Raw genomic sequence first — 23,441 nt, forward strand, 5'->3', positions numbered from 1 at the left:
CTGCCTTCGTGGTAGCTAAAACATCCTTCATCGTAGCCGTGAATGGCTGGGGTGACTTTCCATTTAAGAGCGCTACTCATTAGTCAGTAGGTGCATTATGAAAAACTGGATCCGTTGCATCACTGTGAAGGACTTCAGACGGCGGTTTGCAAAAGCAGAATAAATTTGGGGGGATTGTACTGTTATGTACACACACACACACACGCACACGCACGCACGCCCATTGGCAGACACGACCACACCTCGCATCTCTGGGGCAAGCCACAGACCTCAGCTAAGCTGAGCCTGGACTAGAGGAACTTTCCGCAGGCCCGGGACAGACAGCCCCACGGCCACGACTGTCTGCGAGCCTGGCTGCAGACGAGTGCCAGCGGCGGCAGGGACGCGGTGCGCACCCGCGTCAGGGCCTGGGCGGTGCAGCGGCGACGCGAGGGTACCGGGAGCTGCCGCGTCGGTGCCGCTGTGCGCGCGCCGCAGCCCCGGCCGCCCCTCGCAGCCCGCTCGCTCCCTCGCGCAGCCCGGCCTGGCGCTCGCCGCAGGACCTCCCCGCCGCCCGCCCCGGCCCGGAACATGGCTGCGCGCCCCGCCGCCACCCTCGCCTGGTCGCTGCTGCTCCTCTCCTCGGCCCTGCTCCGCGGCGGCTGCCGGGCGCGCTTCGCCGCCGAGCCGGACTTGGAGGACGACGAAGAGGAGGCGGTGGCTTTTCCCGAGTCGCCCTTGCAGAGAGCCACGGTGCTGGTGGCCGTCCTCGCCCGCAACGCTGCGCACACGCTGCCTCACTTCCTCGGCTGCCTGGAGCGGCTGGACTACCCCAAGAGCAGGATGGCCATCTGGTGAGCTGGGCAGGGGTCCCGCGCCGCCGCCGCCGCCGCGGGAGGGCACGCGGGCCACCGGGCGCGCACACCCCTCGCTGCCTGCGCTGCTCCGAGCGGGTCGGGCGCTCAGGCTGGGGAAAGACACGCGGGTCTGAGTGCGAATGCGGTGCTCGTGAGGGTGGTGTGCGGCTTGGGGTGGCCTTGTCCCTCCTCTCCCCGCCAGACGGGGCCTGGGGACAGCCCTCATGGGGGCTTTCAACTCCCTCCCTTTCCCTTTTAGTGGAAGCTAAATTCCTGGAATATCTCTGAAGAATGTGGTTAGGGACATTTGGGGCTGTGGCATTCCCAACAGGAAGGAGTCCCTTGCTGGACTAATAGACTGCTTTTTGGTTTCTTGGCTGCTGGCCAGCCCCATAATCCTGTCCAAGCTCCACACACCACAGTGATTATGGTTTAGACCCGCCAAGATAGTGGAAAGTTGCTGCCAAGTGCAATCAGGATTTTGCATGTCATTACCGCACCATTGAACAGTAAGCTTATCTGCAGCTCCCACGCTGCTGCTTTCTCTCTGCTAGGAGCAGGTGGGATAGGAGTGCATTCAGACAGATGGACATGTCTTGTGTTGCAGATGGATTTTGTGGAGTTTGTGTGTAAGGCTTGAAACAGCCAGGGTACTGAAATGTTTTAGGAAATTACAAGTCCCCTTCTGCCTTTATGATCTTTAAGTTTTACTAGGCACGTTGATTTTCATTCTAGAATTTTCACTTTAGCAGGATATGGATTTCTAAAACAATGGATTAAAAATATAATATATATCCTTTTTTATTCAGCCATCACAGTTTGTCTATGTGAATAAACCCAGGAAATCATGTTGAAATTAGCAGCTGAAGCGGCCTACAAGTGGTTCAGCCCCACTGGTCTAGTTCATTGGCAGTTGAGTGGACCCTCATCACTGTGTTCTGCTGACCTTTGGGTAGAAAGCTGCTAGGATTTGACTCGTGTTTCCCAAATACTGGCTCAGGGACTAGTACATCTCAACACCTGGAGCATTTGTTAGAAACGTAGATTCCTTGGCCTCAGAAGCAGCCTCATTCAGTCAGATGGTCCACGGGAGGGGCCTGGGAATCTGTATCTGGAGCACACACACGTGTGACTTGGGTGCACCTCTTGGTTTGTGAACTACGGGAGATGAGCCCCCACCTGGCCCAGTCAGGACTAGGGGACTTTTACACAATGACCGAAAGTACAGAACATGGGATTTTCAGAGTTTGGAAAGTTGACATGCTGTGAAATCTCCTAACTCCAGATTCCAGATGCTTAAGTCATCAAAAAGGCCAAGGGGTTTTCTTGTTAAGAGAAGTAGTACAGGATCACACAGGAGAAGACACACCAGGCATGCATCATCTGTGTTTTTTATTAAGTCAAACACATATGTTCTCCCTCCATCCAAAAATGACTATTGAAAAAAAAAAAATTAAAAGCAGTGTCCTAAACTCTTTGCCTACTGTATGAAGCTCCTTGCACTGGGGCTCAGTATAAAATGGTACTCCCTCAAACTCTTCTTTTCTCAATGTATCTTGCCTAATGAGTTCATTAAGTATTTAGCTTTATAGAAGAAAAAGTATGTATTGATGAACGTCTTTTAATAGAGTGGAGGGAAATCACACCAGTGCATTTCCTTTAACTGAATAATATTCATTTGAGCCACTTCAGTCCCCATGTTCCCTAATCTTGGTTCCTTTGTTGCTTGTATTTAATTTTCTGGCCTTTGATTTTCTCTTTGTCATTCCATTAAAAACTCCTTCCCTCATTTGTGATACTGTAAACAGTCTATTAAATTAGTCTGTTTTTAACAGCTTGTGGCTCAGCCTTAATTACATGATATCACAAAGTCCCGAAGCCTAGTGTCTTCACTAGTAATGAACTCAAAATATAATTTTTGGGAAATTCACACAGTTCTATTCTGCTGTACAAAAGATTGTTCTGAATTTGTTGCTGCTGTACAAAGAAATGTTTTAAGAAGTTGATATAGTAGCGTTATTACAATTGCATGTAAAGCAACCACCTGTGGGGAAGATCACAACTCAGTTGCTAAATCTTGTACTGTTCCACATTGTATTTTCTTGTGTTCTTTTGTGACAGGGCCATCAAAAACTCCATAGCAAAGGCTCTCGAGTTTATGCATCCATTTTCTTTTTTAAATACTTTTTCCTTTTCAGAAATGTGATCTGCATTTTAGCATGTCCCACCAAGAAGACTATAATTACCTGGGATGAAGGTGAGCCTGGTGCATGGAAGGGGCTGTCCCTAAGACGAGTCGCCTCTAGCTTAAAGCAGCTTCTTCCATTTTTCCCCCGGTGTGCAAAATCATCGTTTTGTTATTTGTGTTGTCTTGCGAAAGGACTGGGAAGCATTCCTCATGACGGATCACTTTGAACAAGTCACTTATTCTCTCCGGGCCACAGTTTCTTCTCTTGTAGCATAAGGGAAATGTGTAGAATTGTGGTTCTCAAATGAAGCTGCTTATTAGAATCTTTGATAAGGTCTTTAAAAATACTGGGCCCAATACCAGACCAATTATCTGAATCTCTGGGATAGATCCAGGGCAACTGACATATTTTCAAAACCTCCCAAGGGGTGGTAATGTGCAATTAGGCTTGAAACCCTGTGGACAAGATGTTCTCTGGGGTCCCTTCCCGATCTGACATTATTCCCTTCCTCACACAAGTGACATATCTGAAGAATTTTCAAGAATCATAACTCTGCATAATAGATGGTTTCTGGACCCTCAGCCCAACTTTAGATCTTTTTGGGGTGGCCTGAAAAATCTAATTTTCCTAGGAAGCTCAGGTATTTCATCCTGTTGTATACTGTACACAAAGTTGTTTGTTAATACTTCCTTTGGAAGGCATGAGCTCCGTGATGACTGAACTGCCAACGAACATGGCAACGTGAAGTCTAGCCTTGCTGGGGCATATACTGGAACTTCTTATGAAAGGGCTGTGGGTACCAGGTGTAGGAGTAGCATCGGCCAGGACTTCTTTGCTTTGGTACACAGATGGCTGCCCCTTGGTTAAGGGAGCTGTGTATGTCAGGGCTTCTAAGCTCATCTAGCTGGGCTCTGGCCAGCTCAGTATTCCTTCCTGCAGTATGTGTTTTGGTGTGTTGCCCGGCTTTGCTTTCAGGTTTTCTTTTTCATGCTGGTGCAGGGGCTCTAATCATCTCTGGGCATTGAATTTCTGATGTTACTTTTAATGGCTTTGGAGTTTAGCTTCTTTTGTTTCTAGATTTGCATAAACAGTGCTGCCTTTGTCCTGCGGTCTTGACACAGCTTCAAAGCTTTGACTGGGCATCAAAGACACACTGGATCCTCATTTCTTAGGCATTAGGTTGCAGCAGAGCCAGTAGGTGACTGAAGGTTACAGCCCCACTTTGGGACCAGTTTTCTTTCCTCTCAGTCAAAGAAGATTAGATTAGATTCTGCCAAGTCCTCTTTGATAACAGTCCTGAATCTTAACAACTTTTCATAAGTAGTAAATCGTAGTGAACTAAAGGGGAACTGCTGGTCTTTGTCTGAAGAGGAAAGGACAGTAACTCACTAATATATGCCAAAGTCTCCCCACCCTGTGAGAGGCAGGTGATTGAGTCTCTCTGGGAAGCATGGAAGCTCCAGGCCCGTTGGCCAGACCTTGCTACTGATGTTGGCTTTGCAAGGGCCAAACCCTCATTTTCCAGTGCATCTTATCAAAATAAAGGCAGTAATTGAACTTTCAGTTATCTGTGCATGGAGCATCTGTATTTTGGATATACAGAGGCCAGTTTTGATAACAGGCAGTTTGGTCCAATCATCCAGTGCACCCTTGAGCTATGTCTCTGTCTTTATGCTGTCTTTGTGTGTGTTTAGATAACGGTGCTTAATTTTTATCTCAACTCAGAAAAAAAGCTGAAAAGTATTCATCAACATTCCATACAGGGCATGCCACCAGCATCAATTATATCTGCTTTCTTAACTGCTTGGTATTTTGCATTGTCTATGCCATGCACAGCTGTATTTTCAGATATTCTTGAATTCTTTGCCTTGCCTTGGTCTCCTTATCTGTGCAATGAGTGTTGGATAGGCTGATCTTCAACAAAGTTCCTAGTAGGTATTTGTAGTTCCACCACTGATACCACAAAAAATGAAACTCACTCTGTTACCACCTCACTTAAGATGGTGTTTTGGCTTTTTTCTTTATTTGTACTTAGTTTTGACTTCTTTCAATACTTTTGACTTATCTGTGTCTCACATCCTTGGTGATTAGACTGATGATGCATGTCTACATAAAATTAAAAATAATTTTTTTGCCCTGTAACCTGCATGAAAATGCTTTTCTGAACAACAGCAGCAAAATGAAGAGCTGTGATGAGAAGAAAAAAATCCAGAGAATTATGTCAGGAGAGATAGTTCCAGATCTGAAAACTGGGAAAATCATTGCAGTTGACACTAGGGATGGAGTATTTGCAGCATTTGTGTATATATTGCAGGTGACTGGTTACATTTGACTCTTCTCATGCATGAAAATAAATGCAAGTCCTCCTTAGAAGTTCCCCCCAACTTTTTTTTTTTTTTTTTGGAAAAGGCAACAATAGGAGTTTCACATTTGCTGTTGTGAAGAGAAAAAATTTACATGTTTGTTCTTTGCAAAAGCTGCTTCCTTGATTGCAGGCAGGTGCATTCTACTCAGTATACTATTTGAGAAAAGTGGCTTGCTTGCACGCTTTGGGGGTTAGGAGAATCTGGCAGTCGGAAGTCAAGTTGCACCAGGCTAATGGATTATTACACTGAAGTGATAGCTACTCCCTGTGGAAAGGCTGTATTTCACAGTGGTGTCACTATATCATAGAGATGCTAAAAACTGGTCCATAGCTGACGCCGTCAGAGGCTAGAAGTGTGAGTGCTGTGAAAAGTCCTTGTAAAATGAAGGTGGGCGGGCCATGGCCTTCCTTGCTGATGCTTTAGTGTGGGAGGGGAGGAAAAGTCAGGGGAAGTGGAGATATGAGAGACTGGGAATCATTTGTCTCCTGATTTTGAATTTATATTTTACAGAAAGATAAAATCAAGAAGAAAAAAATTTCTTTTTCAAAGAGTTTTCCCACTGCTGACTCTTTGACTTACATTTCTGGGGCTCAGTTTCTAAAATCTAATTCTTCCCTTTCTGAGTTTTAACCAATAAACAAAAAAGCAAATCTTCTGCTGGATCATTGAGAAAGCACTGCTCTTTGGCTGCCTCCCTCAGGCCTCTCTGATCTTGGCTACCCAGCCGGTGCTCTCCAGCTGGAAGCTGGCTGCCTCCTTTCCCCCAAATCTAGTCCCAGCTGTTCTGTGTCTGAAGGGAGACTCTTCTAGGGCCTTGGGAACACCGGGGCTCAGGCATGGTAGCCTAGAATGCCCTAATGAATTTTTACTCTGATGTCATAGCACATGTGATTTAGTGGGCTGAGGGTGAAACCATTTCTGCTCTGAAATAAAATGGATTTTGAAGCTTTTCCCTCTCTTCCATGTAATCGAGTGCCTGAGTGTTGCTTCCCATCATCTGTGTATCAGTTGTCACATTTTAGGTAACAAATTGCCTTGGCATTCTGTAGCTTTGAGCTAGAAAGTAAATAATTCCCCTGAAATGAACACTTTATCATTTTGATGTCAAAAGAGCATAGAATAAATAAATCTTAGTAGTCTCTGTTTTACCTTCTGAAATCATTTCTTTTTAGTGAATTTTTTGAGTTCTCATTCTAATTAAATCTCACTCCTGCTTTTACTACATCATAGATTTGGTTCCATATTCTCTTTTCCAGTTATTTCCTTTTTGTGTTTCAAGGAGATAACTTTCCAAGTTAGACTTGATTAATTTATTGATGGATTGATCTATTTATTTATCCATATAATTAGTTTTCGTGGTTGCAGTAGAAATTCAGCTGTCTTTTCTGAAATAATTGAGAGAAGTTCTTCTTACTTTCACCTTGTAAAATATGATTATGACTTTAAGAAAATCCAGACAGATAATTCTTGTTTTCAGCAATTAAAAAAAAATTGCCTGCTTTGTCCTTCCCTGAGAAGACAAAGGTTACACATGGCTACAGTGTGTAGTTAATTTCACCGTGGGTGGTAAAATAACACACTATTCTTTCCAGACCCCTAAACAATCAACAGTTAACAAGTGAGATCATTTTTGGTAGAAGAATCGCATATGTCATTGTCTCAAAAGAGACATGGGCTGCAGATTCTGTCTGGGGACCTGCTTCCAAATACTTGTTCAGACTCCTCCCAGCTTTGTGTGAACTTGGCATTCATCCCACTTTGACATTTCAAAGAGGCTGAGTGCTGCACATTCACAACTAAATACATAGTAAAGAAAACCCAGTAACCTGTTGTTAAATACAAAGCGGAAGGGACAACAATAGTCATTTTACGTTTCTTTGCATTTATTCTGACAGTCCATTTTGGGCTGCTGTAACAGAATACCACAGATTGAGTAATTTATAATAAAAAAATTTATTTGACTTACGGTTCTGGAGACTGGGAAGTTCAAGATCGAAGGCCTGTTTGCTGCACCATCCCATGGCAGAAGGACAGACAGGACAAGAGAGAGTGCAAGAGGGGGCCAAATTAGACCTTTTATAAGGAGCCTACTCTTGCCATAATAGCAGTAATCCATTCATGAAGGCAGAGCTTTTGTGGCCTCGTCACCTCTTAAAGGTCCCATCTTTCAACACCTCTGCATTGGGGATCAAATTTCCAACACATGAACTTTTGGGGACACCTTCAAACCATATCAGTCACTAAAAAGAAATTCAAACTTTTTTTTCAGGCTCCTTAGAAAAGTAGAAAGCTTTGATTATTTCTTAAAAGTCCTTTAAATGTTGAAGTTATATGTGAAAAGATGAAGCTGCATGGATGTTTTCTCACCTTACCTCAAAGCCCTGCTTTTTAAAAATAGTAAACTGTAATCAGCAGTATGGTAACCAGCCTCTGCGATGTTCCCCAATGATGGCTGCCTTCCAGTATTCACTCCCTCTGTAACCTCCTCTCATGTTGAATCATGTGACTTCATAGAACAGGTAGATGTGAGAGCATGTGATTTCCAAGGTAAGATCATAAAAGGCATAGCAGTTTCTGCCATAGTCTCATGAATTGCTTGCTCAGTGGATGCCAGACCCCATGCCCATGAGGACTTTCAAGCAGTCCCAAGGAGAGGCCCACGTGCAGAGGAACTAAGGCCTGCAACCCACAGCCAGCATCACATCTAAGTACCACCTCATGAGAGACTCCAAGTGAGAACGCCGTAAATGCCTGACCCACACAATCTAAGAACATAATGAACGTGACTATTTGAGGTGCTGGAGGTGCAGACATAGACCCTGCTGTTATGGAGATTGTGGTGTAGTGGGGGAGAGAGGTGATAAACAAGTCATTGAACAAACAAGATGATTTTAAAAGATATCTGCTAAGGAGAAGGTAAAGCAGTGTGATGGGGTAGAGCTTTGATAGGTAAGGGAGTCAGAGAAGACTTTTTGAGAAGGTGATGTATGAGCCAAGGCCTCAGGAATGAGAAGGATCCACCTTGCCAAGGTGGTAGGGAGTGTGGAGTGGAGGAAGCCAGGGAAAGTGTTCACTTGATGGAAGAAAACAAAGAAGGTTGGAATGGCTACGTCTGTTTCAGACCTACATCAGATTTGCCTTCAGAATAGCATGCTGTTCTTCTTTGAGCTGCTTCTTGGGAGAAATATGGTCAGTTTTCAATATCCTGAACAAGAGTATAATATGTTTTTATTTTTTTATTGTCAATTCATTTAACTATACAATTTAACATCCACCAGGGAAATAATTTATGCTGTTAACCTTTGCCAGCAAATTCCCTACTTGAACATCCTGGGCATCCTGATTTCACAGTGGAATGTTCTTAGGACTTTTGGGGGGCTGCTCTGTTGTCAGTGCCATTACTAATAGGACTTGGGGGGACAGTACTAATGAAAAATTAAAGTGCTTTATTTGAAAATAACAAACTAAAATTAAACAAAACATACTCCCTCAACAATAAATGAAGACATTCTGCACAGCCATACAGTGAGTCTAAAAGCCAGGGGATGGCTAGATGTGCTCATTTATCTCTTACTTAAAACACCGGGTAGGAGTGTTGAAAGGACCTGCTAAACTTACAGCATGCATCATTGGATTTTAGGTGAATTATTTGCTGTTCTTCTGTGTTTCCATTTGTTTTCATTAGGCGTAGAATAAAAATTTGCAAAAATGTAGAGCAGTGTTTTGGATCCTGCTCTGCATCTTTTCACAGAAATCATTAGAACACTGTCTACTTTTGATGTCCTATATCCTAGGTTGACATCACAGCACATCTCATCTTGATTAAAATTTCTCCGATTGGCTCTGGGTTAAGCAGAGCAATTTGTTGTGGGTTTGCTTCAGTTTGTGGTTAAATTCTGAGTCTCAACTACAGGGTATTATACCTGTTAAAAACTTGTTTTCTATCAGTTTCAATTGTTTGAGACTTTAATTTCCTTATCATTTAAAACAGGAGTGAGATCACCAAAAGTAAAGAATGTGAATTAAAAATAATCTGCTTTAGTTAAGTATTTATTTTCTATTTAATCTCCTAGTTCATCAATTAATAAACAGAGAACATTGTCAGGCCCCAGCACAGGCAAAGAATACTGATTACTGATTTAAAAGGAAAACCCTGTAAATCAATATTCGAGTTATGTTTCCTTCGTAAACCCATTAGCTCTATCCTGGGGAAAAGTGTCAATGAGTAATTATTTCAGACCAGTGAGCTCATAGCTGTCTGCTTGGCAAAACTCGGCTCTGGTTTCTTCATGAAAAATAAGATAACTGCCAGGATTTTTTTCTGTCTCATACCTGAGTCCTCACAAGTGCTGCTTTTCACCCCATAAGCTGTAGGTATGCTTTAGGTCAATGGCATTTCCTCTGCCTCCCACATAGTGCGACCAAGAAGTGAGTTGATATTGAGAAGCCAAAAATCCGAATAGGAAACAATGACTCATTTATTTTAGAAAGGAAAGGCACACATATAGGGGCCGTGAGAAAGGACCTCAGCTGTTCAAATTTGAGTCTAATCTCTGACAAAATAATAATTTTAATCTGGCTTGCTTTAAGCAGATGTATGGTTCCACATCTCACGGACTCTGTTTTATAAAAGGCTGCCCCTGCTCCCCTGCATTTGGCATTCTTGCTGCTTGCTACTGGTAGAAAATATTTGTTCCTTCTCAATTTATCCTGATCTCTGCTGTCTGGAGAATCTTCTAGCATATTAATTTATGACTTTGGGAGATCGCATGTTCATTTCTGTTGGGGCCTCTGTGCCAAATTTGGCTCTAAAATATCTCATGCCTTTTCACTTAGGTATTTTGCACAGTATTACTGTTTATATCTTATTAAATATTTAGATTTTCAAGGTAAAGTGCAAAATGTATATGGTCTGAAAAAGATTTAGTGTTCCTTGACTTTATTAGCAATGAAAAAGTTTCTTATGAATGAAATCATTGTTCAGATTTGCTTTCCATTTTGTTTACTTTGTTTCTGAAGATATTTTGAAACCCTGATATCTGGGAATGGAATTCTTTATATGCTTCCTAGGGAAGGAAGTATAACACACCAGTTAGAATAATTACCACTAGAAAAGAAGTACTCTTCCTCATCCTATAATACTATAGGGCAACAAATCACTCACCCCACCAGTCCAAATACAGTGGGATGGGAAGAGGAATGTTCCAGCTGTGTGAGTTAACCCTCTCAGATATAATTTTCAAAGGTAATTTTGTTAATATATATGATAATTTAGGTAATGATATTCTTAGAGAATAAGTTTTAATTAATGTATAATTGTGTCTGCTTAATGTCTTTATTGTTGTATGTGAATTATTCTTCTAAACAGTGTGTTAGAAGAATTTATTATTTATAAATTATAAATACCTGCAATTTTTACCTTTCATTTAATAATGAGAGCTAAGTTATTGAACATTTACTATGTACCAAGCATTATAATAACAGTTTCCATGAATTAACTCATTCAGAGTTCACAACCCCAGGAAACATATATTATTAGTAGTAGCCTCATCTGACAAAGAGGAAACTGAAGCTCAGACAAATTAAGACTTTTCCAGTGCCACATGCTTAGGGCAGATCGGTGAACTGACCCAGGCCTTGAGGCAGGTTAATTGTGAAGCTAATGAAGCTTGAACTTCAGTCCCCCCCCCGGGGGGGGGCATCGTAATGTATCCACATTTATTTTGGTCAAATCTGAAAAAGGAAATATTTTATAAGCAATCAGCTAAGACCACTTAACCAACTTCTCCTCCATCACACTTCTTGTCTGGGGTGGTATTGGAGTGGCCGTGGGCATATCTGTGATCTGGTTATGGGAGATTGACTTGGGGATGCATTTAGTTTGGAGTTGGTGGAATAATGTGGTTCACAGCTACTTTCACATATACTTTATTACTCTTTTGGTCCACTTGACATACAGGTGAAGGACCACCAGCTCTGTTGTATGGCTGGTATCAGAGGTAAGAATAGAGAAACAGCAATTGAATCTTGTCTCTGGAAAATATTTCCAATCATTAGACAGGAAAATCTTAAGTGAATTGTTTAGTTCTCATTAAGTCCTGGCCAAATCAAAACTGCTATCAGAAACATACTCCATAATGTAGTGAATACAACTGAATATAATTATAAATGTGCCAGACATATTTTTTTTTTCCCTCCTATAGGAATCACATGAAACAGAAGACACCAGAAATGCTGTGTTTGAAGAGCACAGGCTGTGGCAGTACCATAGAAAGCATGCATGTTTTCTACATTGCAGCACCTCCTGCTGTGTTCTAGCAGATCTCATGCATCTTGGCCTGAGAGAGTCTGGCAGTTCCATTTGAGACAGCACACAAAACTGTTACCAGCACAGCAAAATGACTTGAAAGTTTTCTAAACTGTTATTAATAAAAAGCAAATTTCAATCAACTTTGATTGAGGAAAGGCCAAATTATATTTCTAGTCTCTCTATATGAAAAGATATAAATATTCTGTAAAGAGTTTGAGAATATGTAAATAAAAATGTTAAGAAAGTAGATTTATAGAAATATGTCAGACAGTTAGTTATTAAAATATTTTTCTGGGTTTTGGACGTTTGTGGCATTTCTCAGCTTCAAAACTTTTGTTATAACTTATTTTTCACTTGAAATATTCACTTTATACATTTTTATATAAATATTTTAAAAACCCATTTTTTAGATTTAATTTTACATTTGGAATTAGGTATCCCTTTCCTTAAAATGGGTTCCTCCAGGTTATATGGTATGTTAAAAATTTGTGGAAAAATGGAATTAAAATATAATATGAATCTTTCCATGAACTTTTTGAAGTACCCTCGTATAAGCTTCAAGCTCCACAGGAGCTAGATTCAACCCTGCCCAGGTCCTTAGATGTAAAACTCAGCACCTGTCCTCTGTTGCACCACAATGCCACTTGAGTGGTAGAAATACTCCTTTTAAATCCTTGTCTTTACTTTTCATTGCCTCACAAACCAGCTGTTCTTTCCATTAAAGTTCCGTATTAGTGCTTTCTGAATTAATGACGGTTAGCCTTATTTAACACTGAAATCTCACTGCTGAAAAAAGTAGAATCCCCAAATTTGTAGTTATAAATAGTATTTTAACACCCACACTAATTTCCCACAATAAAACTTTCTGCAAACATTTCAAATGGCTGCTTTTGCCACACTGAATTGGGCACTTCTTAGCACAAGAAGTCCCACTCCAGGCTTGCTGTATAATTCCCTACTGGATCTTTGGTGTAGTTCAGTGACGTAAAAATTTTAGTGATGGATTATTTACAATCAAAGTGGAAATATCTAAATTATTTTGATGCTGAAATAAATTTAATAATCGAGGGTCCTTTCGTGCATAAAAACTCATTTTGCCACATTTTATTAACTGTGCACCACCTCTGAAACCACTATGTGACTATAAATAAAGCCACCCATGACAATTTGAGCCATGGAGTGAGAATTCATTTTTATGGTATCACCTTTGACATTTTAAGTTCTTTAGCATTCAGTAAAGTTAATAGTGACTGTCAATAAATTATAATGAGTTAGAATTTCTAATACATTTGAATATCAACACATCTATGGCATCCCCAGCTGGGAAATCAGATCTCTTCACAGTTTCACATACATGGCTTTTGATTTAATTTGCCAAATCCTGTACACTGCTCAGGAGGTTGTGCTGTGAACTCCCTGTCTTGTCATCTGCCGCTAAATCATCACCTCTCCTTCACGTCAGCCTTAGTTCCTTCTGCAGCTTCTGTCCTGCTTTCAATAGAATGACTTCATGGCAGAGGGCCAGGGATCTGCTGTGTGGGACCTCACAGCTAAGAATGTTCCACAGGTACCAAAGCAGGGCAAGTGAGGCACAATAGCTGCATTTCACCAAGTTAGAAGTCATGCAGGGCTGACCCCGTGGCGCACTCGGGAGAGTGCAGCGCTGGGAGCGCAGCAGCGCTCCTGCCGCGGGTTCGGATCCTATGTAGGGATGGCCGGTTCGCTCACTGGCTGAGTGCGGTCACAAAAATGGACAAAAAAAAAAAAAAAAAAAAGGCATGCAAACACGTGTAGTCATTCTTTATATATTCGTTTACTAAAGATATCACGAATCTTTCTAATGGCAGGAATTGGACTCACAGAAAGTGAGTAAAATACTGCCTCTCTCTGCCCTTTGGAAACCCAGCATCGCAAAAGAAGCATAGTGCGTGCGGGAACAAGGCCCTGTTCTGAGAGCCTGGAAGGGCATTAAGACGAGGTTGGCGGGCTGAGCCCGTGGCGCACTCGCGAGAGTGCAGCGCTGGGAGCGCGGAGACGCTCCCGCCGTGGGTTCGGATCCTATATAGGACTGGCCGGTGCACTCACTGGCTGAGTGCCGGTCACGAAAAAGACAAAAAAAAAAAAAAAAAAAAAAGACGAGTTTGGCAAATCAGTGAGAGCTTCCACTGTAACCGCCACAGTAATGGCCATACCAAAAATGGCCGCAGGATTAGATGTGTATTTGCCTTACATTTACATGGGATTTCCCTCTGACACAAACCTTCAGCTCTCTGCCTTCTGCAATCTGATCTTGTCCTCTTTAAGACCTGCTCGATCCTTCTACTTGCTACCAAAGTCCCCTTTGGTCTTTAATTCCAAATTGAAGTCTGTACCAATTGCAAATATCTTAGATTCCTTGCTCCCTTGTCGTTTTGTTTACCACCTAGAAAAAGCCCAGTCCCAGGTCAGTCCTCCCGCAGCCCCTGCTCTGAGTACTGTTCATCCCCTACCCGTGCTCAGGCTAATTTCCCACACAAGGTGAACTGTCCACTCTCAAGTGGGCCTGAAGCTGCCCAGTGATCCTTCTGCTTCCTTAGTCAGCTCTTGCTCTTCACAAGTGTCATCACTTCCACTGACATTTTTAATAGATCACCTTGCTTCTAAATTCATCAATAAAATGGAAGCCAGCCGATGAAAATGATCTGTTTCCTTGCCTCCTTTAATCCTGTTGTGATGGAAGAGAGATTTCATCCTGTCTAAAGGAAACTTCTCAGTTTTAACTCCAGCTCCCATCCTCTTCCTTGACTCTGTCCTCCCGCCAGCCTTTGTCTCATCTTCTTCCCTGTACTTTTGCATTAACTCAGCAGATGTTTATTTATCACTTGTGATGTGTTAGACCTCGGGACGGGACGTGAAGGGGAATGAGACACAGTACCAGCCCTCGAGGACTTGGAGTCAAGTTTCTTGAGAGAATGGTCTACTTTCGCCTCTTTTGCATTCTCGCGTGCATTCATTGCTCAGCTGGTTTCCATAATCTAGTTTCCACACTCTGCACTCCACTGAAAGTTTCCTTGCCAAGATCGCCAGCAATCACGGTCACTAAATCCATTGGCACTTTGACAACTTCTCTTCAGTGATCTTTCCTGCTGCGTTTAATCAGATGGACCACACTTCCCTTTTTTACAGCAGTGTCTTCCCTCAGACCCACGCTTCCACTCTCCTAATTTTCTTCTGAACTGGTTGTCTTTTTTGAGGCTTACTTCTTTCTCATTGCATGGTTCTTAAAAACAGTGCTCTCCAGGGATCTAGATTTGTCCTTTTTTCATGGGACAGCATCACCTTAAGTGGTTTCATCTCTTCCTGTAGCTTCAGTTTCTAAATGTATGCTGATGACCCTCAATTCTTTATTCTATCCCTGATTATTTCTCCTGAGCTCAAGACCTAGCAGCCTCCTGGCTTCTTCATATGGATGGTCCATAGATTCCTCTAATTTATGTCTCAATCTGAACTCACCACCTGTATTAGTTCATTTCTTTTGCTTATAACAAAATACCCAGAACTGGGTAATTTGCAAAGAAAACGAAATTTAGTGCTCACAGTTTTGGAGGCTGGGAAGTCCAAAGTTTAGGGAACACATCTGATGAAGGCCTTGTTGGTGGTGACAGTGATGCAGGGGTCTCACACGGCAGAATGGCAGAGGAAAGAGAGAGACTCTCATGTGCTCTCCTTTTAAAGCCCTCAGAACCATGCCATGACCATGATCATTAATCCATTCACTACAGCATAGTCCTCTCAATCTAATCACCTCTTCAGGGCCCCAGCTTTCAATTACCATAGTAAGATTTTCCACTGTAAACAGTTGCAGTGGGGATTAAGCTTCAGTCTACAGCACTGCCTTCTGATTCCTTTGCTCAACCAGCTCTATCTCCCATGTTCCCACCAGCGTGTACCCATTTGCCCAAAACAGAAACATGGACTCTCCCCCACCATCAATAACAAATTATTTGTCAATTCTGTCAGTTCTTCTTACTTAATCCTCTAAAGTTTTTTCAGTTTCCCTATCCTCTCTGTCACTTCCTCAGTTCAAATCACCATCATCTCCCATCTCTTAATGGTGTGTTCTGCCCTCAGTTTTACCCACCAATCTATCCATTATCCACAGTACAAGCCACATGAACTTTCTTAGATGAAATCTGGCCATGCTACTTGCAAACCTTCAGTAGCCTTTCAGGGTAAAGTCCATGTACCTTGCAATGGCATGCAAGGCCCTTCAAGATGTAGGGATTCTGCTGGTTTCTCATGCCTAGTCCTTCCCCACTTCTCCCTTGTGCCTTGTGCTGTGATCATATAGAACTGCCTTCCAGGGGATCACAGCTCCTTCTGGCCTCTGGGCCTTTGTAAATGCTCTTTGCTAGATCCCAATTGCCCCTCTCCACTATTAATTTGCCTATTTTTCAAAGCTTGTAATAGACTCTACCTTCTTTCAGAAGGTTCTTCCAGGCACTGAAATCTGGGCCAAGACCTCTTTTGTGTGCTCTCATGCATCTCCCATGACATTCTTGTAACCTTTTTTAATGGTCTGTTCATGCCTTTGTATCTGCCCTCTAGGCTCAGCTTCTTAAGGCCAGGACCTGTCTTCTTATATCCCCAGATTTTAGCACTGAGGCACTTAGAAGGAAGGTTCTCCATAAAGATTTGGAAAAGGGTAAATAAGTTATTTTAATAGATTCTCACATCATTACCCACTTTATTTATCTGTTCATTTTACGATAAAACTGAGGTCCCAAAGATGACTAATGGTTTTCTCACAGTTTTTCAATGGTCTGATTACAAAGATAGGCTCAAAACTGAGATCTTATACCTTTTTCCAGAAGCAGGAAAGTTGGAATTTTCTCCTGTGGGACTCTTTTTCTTTTTGAACTCATTTCATGATGGCGACAGAGTGCATTTTAAAGTGCACAGTGAGAATAAATTTCAAGTTTATTAGAATTTCCACATCCACACTGAAAATACACAGTTTCTTTATCATGGTACTAAGTTCAATAAAAGCAAACTGTGATTCATTGTTTAAAGAGTCACTCACACTCATTATGAAAATTAGATTCAATATTTTTTTTCTCTCTCTTAAAAGGAAGGATTTGGAAATGCGACCCATCATCATGTTTTCATGTGGTTTAGAAGAAAGCATTTTTCTCCTCCAGGAATCCTAGATGCTGTAGGACACCACACACGTGGTTGGACTTAAATTTAGTGACTATCAAAATCTCTGATTAAGTAGTTTCTTTATTGTGTTTGTATCAGCCATATAGCATTTTACAATAAATATTTATAAATATATTTGCACGAAAAATGCTTATAAGGATAATGGGTTAAAAAATCATTTGCACTCACCATCCTAAAGAAGGAGGCAGAGAAATACCGTAGGACTGTGGACACACAATGGGCTAGACCTAGGAGAGATTTGGGGGAACCTCTACTCTCTTTCTTTTGTTTGCTATTCTATTTTTTTTTCTTCTTTTTGTAGAAGAGGAGTCTGAGAAATCCATCTTCAGCAGGCGTGAGGAAGGACAGATAAATATCATTTTTTTCCCTGTCCTTTTCCTTCTCTTCTTTTCTTCTATTCTCATTGGAGATTACAGAATTATGAATTATAATATTTTTGGTTTACATGTCAGTCTGGGAACATATTAATCAATAGACCAGACTGCTGTCCACTTGCAGCTCACATATAGGCTTTATAGATAGAAATTACACACTCTAGAAGTGAGACAAGACCGACACGGAGAGAACTGCATTCTGACTGTTAACTACATACTTTCATTGAGAACAAAGGGGGACTTTAAGATTGTGACCCCTTGCATTACTGAGACAATGCTCCCTGGCTGTGTGTTTAAAATGATGAAAAAGCATAACAGTTGGTTGGAATAAGGAAGTCGGTTTTGCGGTTACTGGCTCGCATGTTAAACAAGAGTTGGTAGTAGGGATGGAGGCTGTCTGAGTTTCTTGTGTAGCAGATGGCAGCAAACTGAGAAGGGAAAGGCTTTCCGCAGACAGCGTTGAAGGTAACTGGAGGTTGGATTTACTCTAGAGTGAGTTGGAAAGAGACAGGAGTTGTAAATAGCAGATGGTCTCCAATAGCTGTTTCTCTGAGGACAATTTCTCTTTCCCAGTTAAGTTGTCAGAGAACTGTGTTGGAGAACCAGTGCAGAAATGAACGCTTTACTGGTCCAGATTCCAGCTCTTGTTAAATAGGCTCCCACAACAAACCGTGGGGCCGGCACTTGCAGAGCTAACATTCCCTTAGAACTGTGGACAGTGTCTTGCGTGTTTGACTCTAGGTAGGGACCTGCACACAGGAGAGAGAGGGGATGTGGATTTTATTGTTCTGACAAGGTTTTGAATCATTTCCTGAAAAAGTTGAAATAGTCCTTGGATCTCCACGAGCTTCTTTGGTAGACTGTTGCCACTGGTAATTATATGTCAGGTAGTGGCCTTCTCCCAACTCACGGTCCCTCGCTGAGCCACAGCAGGTGACCCTGAGAATTGAAACAGAACTTGCTCTCCACTGGCCTGCTGCCTCGGCTTCCCCTGGCCGGAGGGCACTCCCGGCTTCCTGCTCAGTGGCTGCCATCTGTCTCCTGGGAGCTGATGATCATTTGTTTCAGTTGCCCCAAATCTGAACAGAAGATTCTGTGGGCGCTGCTGTGAGAGGTGGCCAGTACTTTTGGAGCCAAAACTGACCAAGTCCGAAGGAACCTTGATGCTCTTTCCTCCAGGAGTTGGTCAGAAGCAGGGCATCTGGCAGCTCTTGGCTCGCAGTTTTAGTTGCTCTGTCATTTTCCTTTCTGTCTTCGCAGTAACCGCTGTTCTTATGGCCGTGCTTCTATGAGATTCTCCTTCACTCAGGCCTATGTGCCTCCTCATTTGAGAAGAGAGAGGGGAGCCTGGTGGGGGGAAGATGGGAAAAATCTCTTTGTTTCTGAAAAACATGGTCTTTGTCCTTAAATCATGATGTCTTTGGAGTTCATTTAGCTCCTTCCCTAGTGAGCCTTTTAGGGTCTTTGCAGTGGTTTGCAAACATTGGGTGATTATATAGCAAAGCTGTCTGTGGCCGTCAACCTCTCTCGTGAGGAGACACAGTTGGCAGATACCCTTAGCAGAGATTCTAAACTGGATGCCCATGAACCTGGTTCAGTCTGCAAATGAATTTTGTTTACCATACCTGCTCTTTTTACATTGCTGATATTTACGAATTTTCTATAAAAATCTGGATTTCTGGCTTCTCTTTAGTAATTGGAAGCTTTGCCATCACTGGGCCTGAATTTCCAAACGGCAGAATAGTGACTGCACCTTGAGTCAGAGTATGTGGTCTCTCACCTATGTCATCATTTACAAGACTGGCTGGTGCCTGTAGATGTCCAGGCACAAAAACTAGACCCTAGAGCCAGGCCATCTAGAAACCTCCCTATATCCAATGGAGGACTCTGCAGGATCATCCCCCTTGATGAAACTACAGCTCCTGCAACTCTGAATCTGGAAAATGGACATTGTTATAACTGATGAGTTTATGAAAACTAGTTATGCCTTTGGGATGTTTGATGCTTTAGTGTTACTTAATCCCCTCCGCTGGGGAAAGCCTTGACTTGAGCTCTGGGTGACTACAGAACACGAGCAAGAGTATAATGCATAGACATTATGTCCAAGAAGCAGGGAGAGACCTCATATTTTAAATATTAATATTTAATATTTAAATTAAATTTAATTGATATTTAATTATTTACTATATTATTTATTAATATCAAGCATCCCCAAGACAAGTCTAGTTTTCATAAAAAAAAATATTTAAAATATTACTTCTCTCCCTGCTTCTTGGACATGATAATAACAAATATTAAATTTAAGCCAAAATCTTCCCTTTTTTAAAACTCTCTATCTCCATTGACTTCTTGGACTATCACTACTAGTTCTTGATCCTCAGTGATTTGTAAAAAGTAGTGTTGTCTTCTGCTGACCGTATGAATATAATTCCCAAGATGATATACTCATAACTCTCCATTTAAAATCCAAAAGAAGCACAAAGGCTGATGTTTTGATGTTTAGAGGAAGTGAGGGAGATTCACATGGAGGGCAGAGTGTAAAACAAGTAGATGTAATTTGAAGAGCTGCCATTTACAATCAAGGCTTATGAGCTTTCTGGAATAATTGGCCAAATGTAATGCACATGGCTGAGAAAAAGACCAAGATAAGGATCATACATCTGTTAATTTACTTATACTGCCCCTATTTCCAAAAGGATTTGAAGGAATTATGTTGATTATTAAAACGTCGATCTCTTAGTGAAATGCAATTTCAGGAATGCTGAAACAGAAGGAAATTTTTGTTGCTCTTAATTCACATCTAACAAATTATGTTTAATGCTGACAACTCCTTCTGATCTGGACTTCATTCAGGTTCATTTCTCAAGGTTTGGAGATTAATGCGTTGGAACTCCTAACACTGAAGTTTGCAGGTTGGCTAGTCTGTATTTCTCACCTATTAGATTTTTATTTCTCAATTTGAGAACAGAATTCTTTTTAATTGCACTACAACCGTAGAAGTTGTATATACAAAAGACTTTCATGTGAATTACCTCTTTTTTACTTTTTATTGTGAAATAAATTCAAACATTATAGAAGAGTTGCAAGAATAATACAAAGAACTCTCATATGCCAACGTTTTGTTATATTTGCTTTATCATTTTGTCTCTCTGTGTTTATGTATATTATTATTTTTTGAGCGACTGAGAGAGTTTGCATACCTTATGCCCCTTTACCTCAAAATATTTCAGTGTATTTTTCCTAGAAACAAGAATTTTTTGTACATATCTGCAGTTCAGCTATCATATTCAGGAAATTTAATACTGATACAACACAGACACACCTCAGAGATATTGCAGGTTCGGTTCTAGATGACTGCAATAAGGCAAATATTGCAATAAAGTGAGTCACATGAAGTTTTTGTTTCACAGTGCATATTAAAGTTATGTTTACACCATACTGTAATCTGTTAAGTGTGCAATAGCATTATGTCTTAACAGAACAATGAACATACATTAATTTATGAATACTTTATTGCTAAAAAATGCTTACAATCATCTGAGCCTTTAGCAAATTGTAATCTTTTTGCTGGTGGAGGGTCTCACCTTGATGTTGATGGGTGCTGTCTGATCAAAGTGGTGGTTGGTAAAGGTTGAGGTGGTTGTGGCAATTTCCTAAAATAAGACTGCAATGAAGTTTGCTGCATCGATTGACTCCTCCTTTCACAAAAGATTTCTCTGTAGCATGCGATGCTGTTTGATAGCATTTTACCCACAGTAGAATTTCTTTCAAAATTGGAGTCAGTCCTCTCAAACCCTGTCACTGCTTTATCAACTAAGTTTATGTAATACTTAAATAATTTGTTGTATTTCAATAATGTTCATAGCATCTTCACGAGGATTGCATCCCATCTCAAGAAATCACTTTCTTTGATTATCCATAAGAAGCAACTCATCATTTATTCGAATTTTATCATGAGATTGCAGCAGTTCAGTCACATCTTCAGGCTCCACTTGCAATTTTGGTTCTCTTGCTATGTCCACCGCATGTGCAGTTACTTCCTCCACTGAATTCTTGAACCCCTCAATGTCATCCATAAGGGTTGGAATAAATTTCTTCCAAATGCCTGTTAATGCTGATATTTTGACCTCCTCCCATGAATGATTAATGCTCTTAATGGCATCTAGAATAGCTTGAGGAGATGGAGAGAGTTGGGGGAACACCTGGTAAGTGGAACAGTCAGAACACATACAACATTTATCAATTAAGTTAACCATCTTTTATGGGGGTGTTTTGTGGCAACCCCAAACAATTACAAAGTAACATCAAAGATCACTGATCAAAGATTCACTATAAAAGATTTAATAATAATGAAAAAGTTTGAGATATTGCAAGAATTATCAAAATGTGACACAGAGGCACAAAATGAGCAAATGGTGCCAATGGACTTGCTAGATGCAGGGTTGCCACAAACCTTCCATTTGTAGAAAATGCAATGGTTGTGAAGTGCAATGAAATGAGGTTTGCCTGCAATTGGATCCGTGATCTACATCTCAGCTTTATAAATTGTTCAAATGTCTTTTATAAAATTTTATATTTTTTAAACAAGATTGAGTCCAAGATCATTCGTTGCATTGAGTCATCTGTCTAGTTTCCTTTAATCCAAATTGATATTTAATTTCAGCCTTTCTTTCTCTTTCATACCATTGACATTTACAAAATCTACAGGCCTGTCATTTATAAAATGTCCCTCCTTCACTTTGGTTTCTTGGACGTTTCCTCTTGTTTATCGATTTTGGGCTTTAATACTGTATAAGTCACGTGTCTTCAACAGGTTGGCGTCTGTTTACCCTTTTCTGGTGACACTGATTTTGATCACTTAACAGGTTTCCAATTTCTCCATTGTATAGTAATATTTTCCTTTTGAAATTAGCAAGTAATTTGTCTCATTAGATTTTTAGTTAGCAGGAAGCATTCTGTGTGCCCAGTTTGTCTCCAGTGCTAAGTATGGGACCTGGCAGTAGTGGGTGCTGAATATTTGTGGGTGCTAAATAAAGTAGGATCTGTGTATATATTCTTATTTAATAGTTCTGAGTTGTTTTTTTTTTTTTTTTTTAGGAAGATGACATAACTTTGGTATAGAGGAAAGACTGAGGAAGAATGTAGAGTGGGGCTCTTTCTAAAATATTTGCTTGTTTGAAGACCTAGAGGCTATGACTATTGAGAGCCAGTTTCACAGAAATCCACACCAAATGTAACTGTGGTCTTGGTTCTCAGAGTAGCTGTGGTCTCCAGGAAATTCGCCCTGTCCTAACTCTTGAAGACTGACAATATATTAGGAAGGAAAGGCCTGCAAGCAGATTAAAGTAAAAGCCACGTGATTTGTTGCAAGTATTAAGAATCATTTGAAAATTGCTTCTCTTTGCATTATTATAGAGTACTCTCATATTTTAAAATATGGCCTTTCATCAAATCTAAGATATACATACCATAATTTTATGTATTACAGAGAAAGAAAGAAAAGCTGCAAGTTAAATATAACATAATTCTTTCTTATCTCTTCAAATCTCTATTTTATTCTTATCAAAAGAGCTTTCAGAGTTATTGAGACATAGATGTGTATCTCTTGTGAACACATAAAAAGAAAAATTATAGAGAAATAAATGGGTTGAGATATGCCTAAAATGTCACAGAGCCCAACTCTTCAGAACCACTTTTTCCCTTTTCCTGGAGTCATGGATGTCTGTGTTTTACACATGGTATAATTCTCTGTGCCATCATAAGCTTGGAGTTGTAGCATTGCCAAAAAGTGTGCATCACTTTTGTTTCCAGTATTTTCTTCTAATTTACTGACACCTGTTCTGCACTTTTTAATGCTGCCTCTGTCTTGATCTTACCTGTGTAAAAACCCTGACTTACATTCCTTCCTCAAATGGTTGATAAGTGCTTTTTGACTGAGATGTTGAGGGATAGCAGTTACCCAATGGTAAACCCAGTATGAACAGGTTCACTCATCAAAGATAACTGCTGCCTTGTCTAAAGTGATGGGAAGATGCCACCTATTGTAAAGTGCCAATGAATTCAGAGATGTTAAAATGCAGGGGAAAAAAATAGGTCCTTGGAATCGACGAGATGCAATGTGTATGTGATATGTTTAAAAATAATTAGCAAAATTAAAACAATGA

At 40.9% G+C, this 23,441-nt stretch overlaps 1 protein-coding gene across 1 annotated transcript in view; it reads left to right on the forward strand.

Moving 5' to 3' along the window:
• Positions 1-544: 544 nt before the first annotated feature.
• The window catches only part of LOC134384026 (procollagen galactosyltransferase 2-like), a 235,169-nt gene continuing 212,272 nt past the window's right edge, over positions 545-23,441 (forward strand). The window contains 1 exon segment of the mRNA XM_063105641.1: positions 545-833. Coding sequence (XP_062961711.1) covers positions 571-833 — 263 coding nt within the window. The 5' untranslated portion in view covers positions 545-570.

Source organism: Cynocephalus volans, chromosome 8 (assembly GCF_027409185.1).
Source record: "Cynocephalus volans isolate mCynVol1 chromosome 8, mCynVol1.pri, whole genome shotgun sequence".
Taxonomy (NCBI): domain Eukaryota; kingdom Metazoa; phylum Chordata; class Mammalia; order Dermoptera; family Cynocephalidae; genus Cynocephalus; species Cynocephalus volans.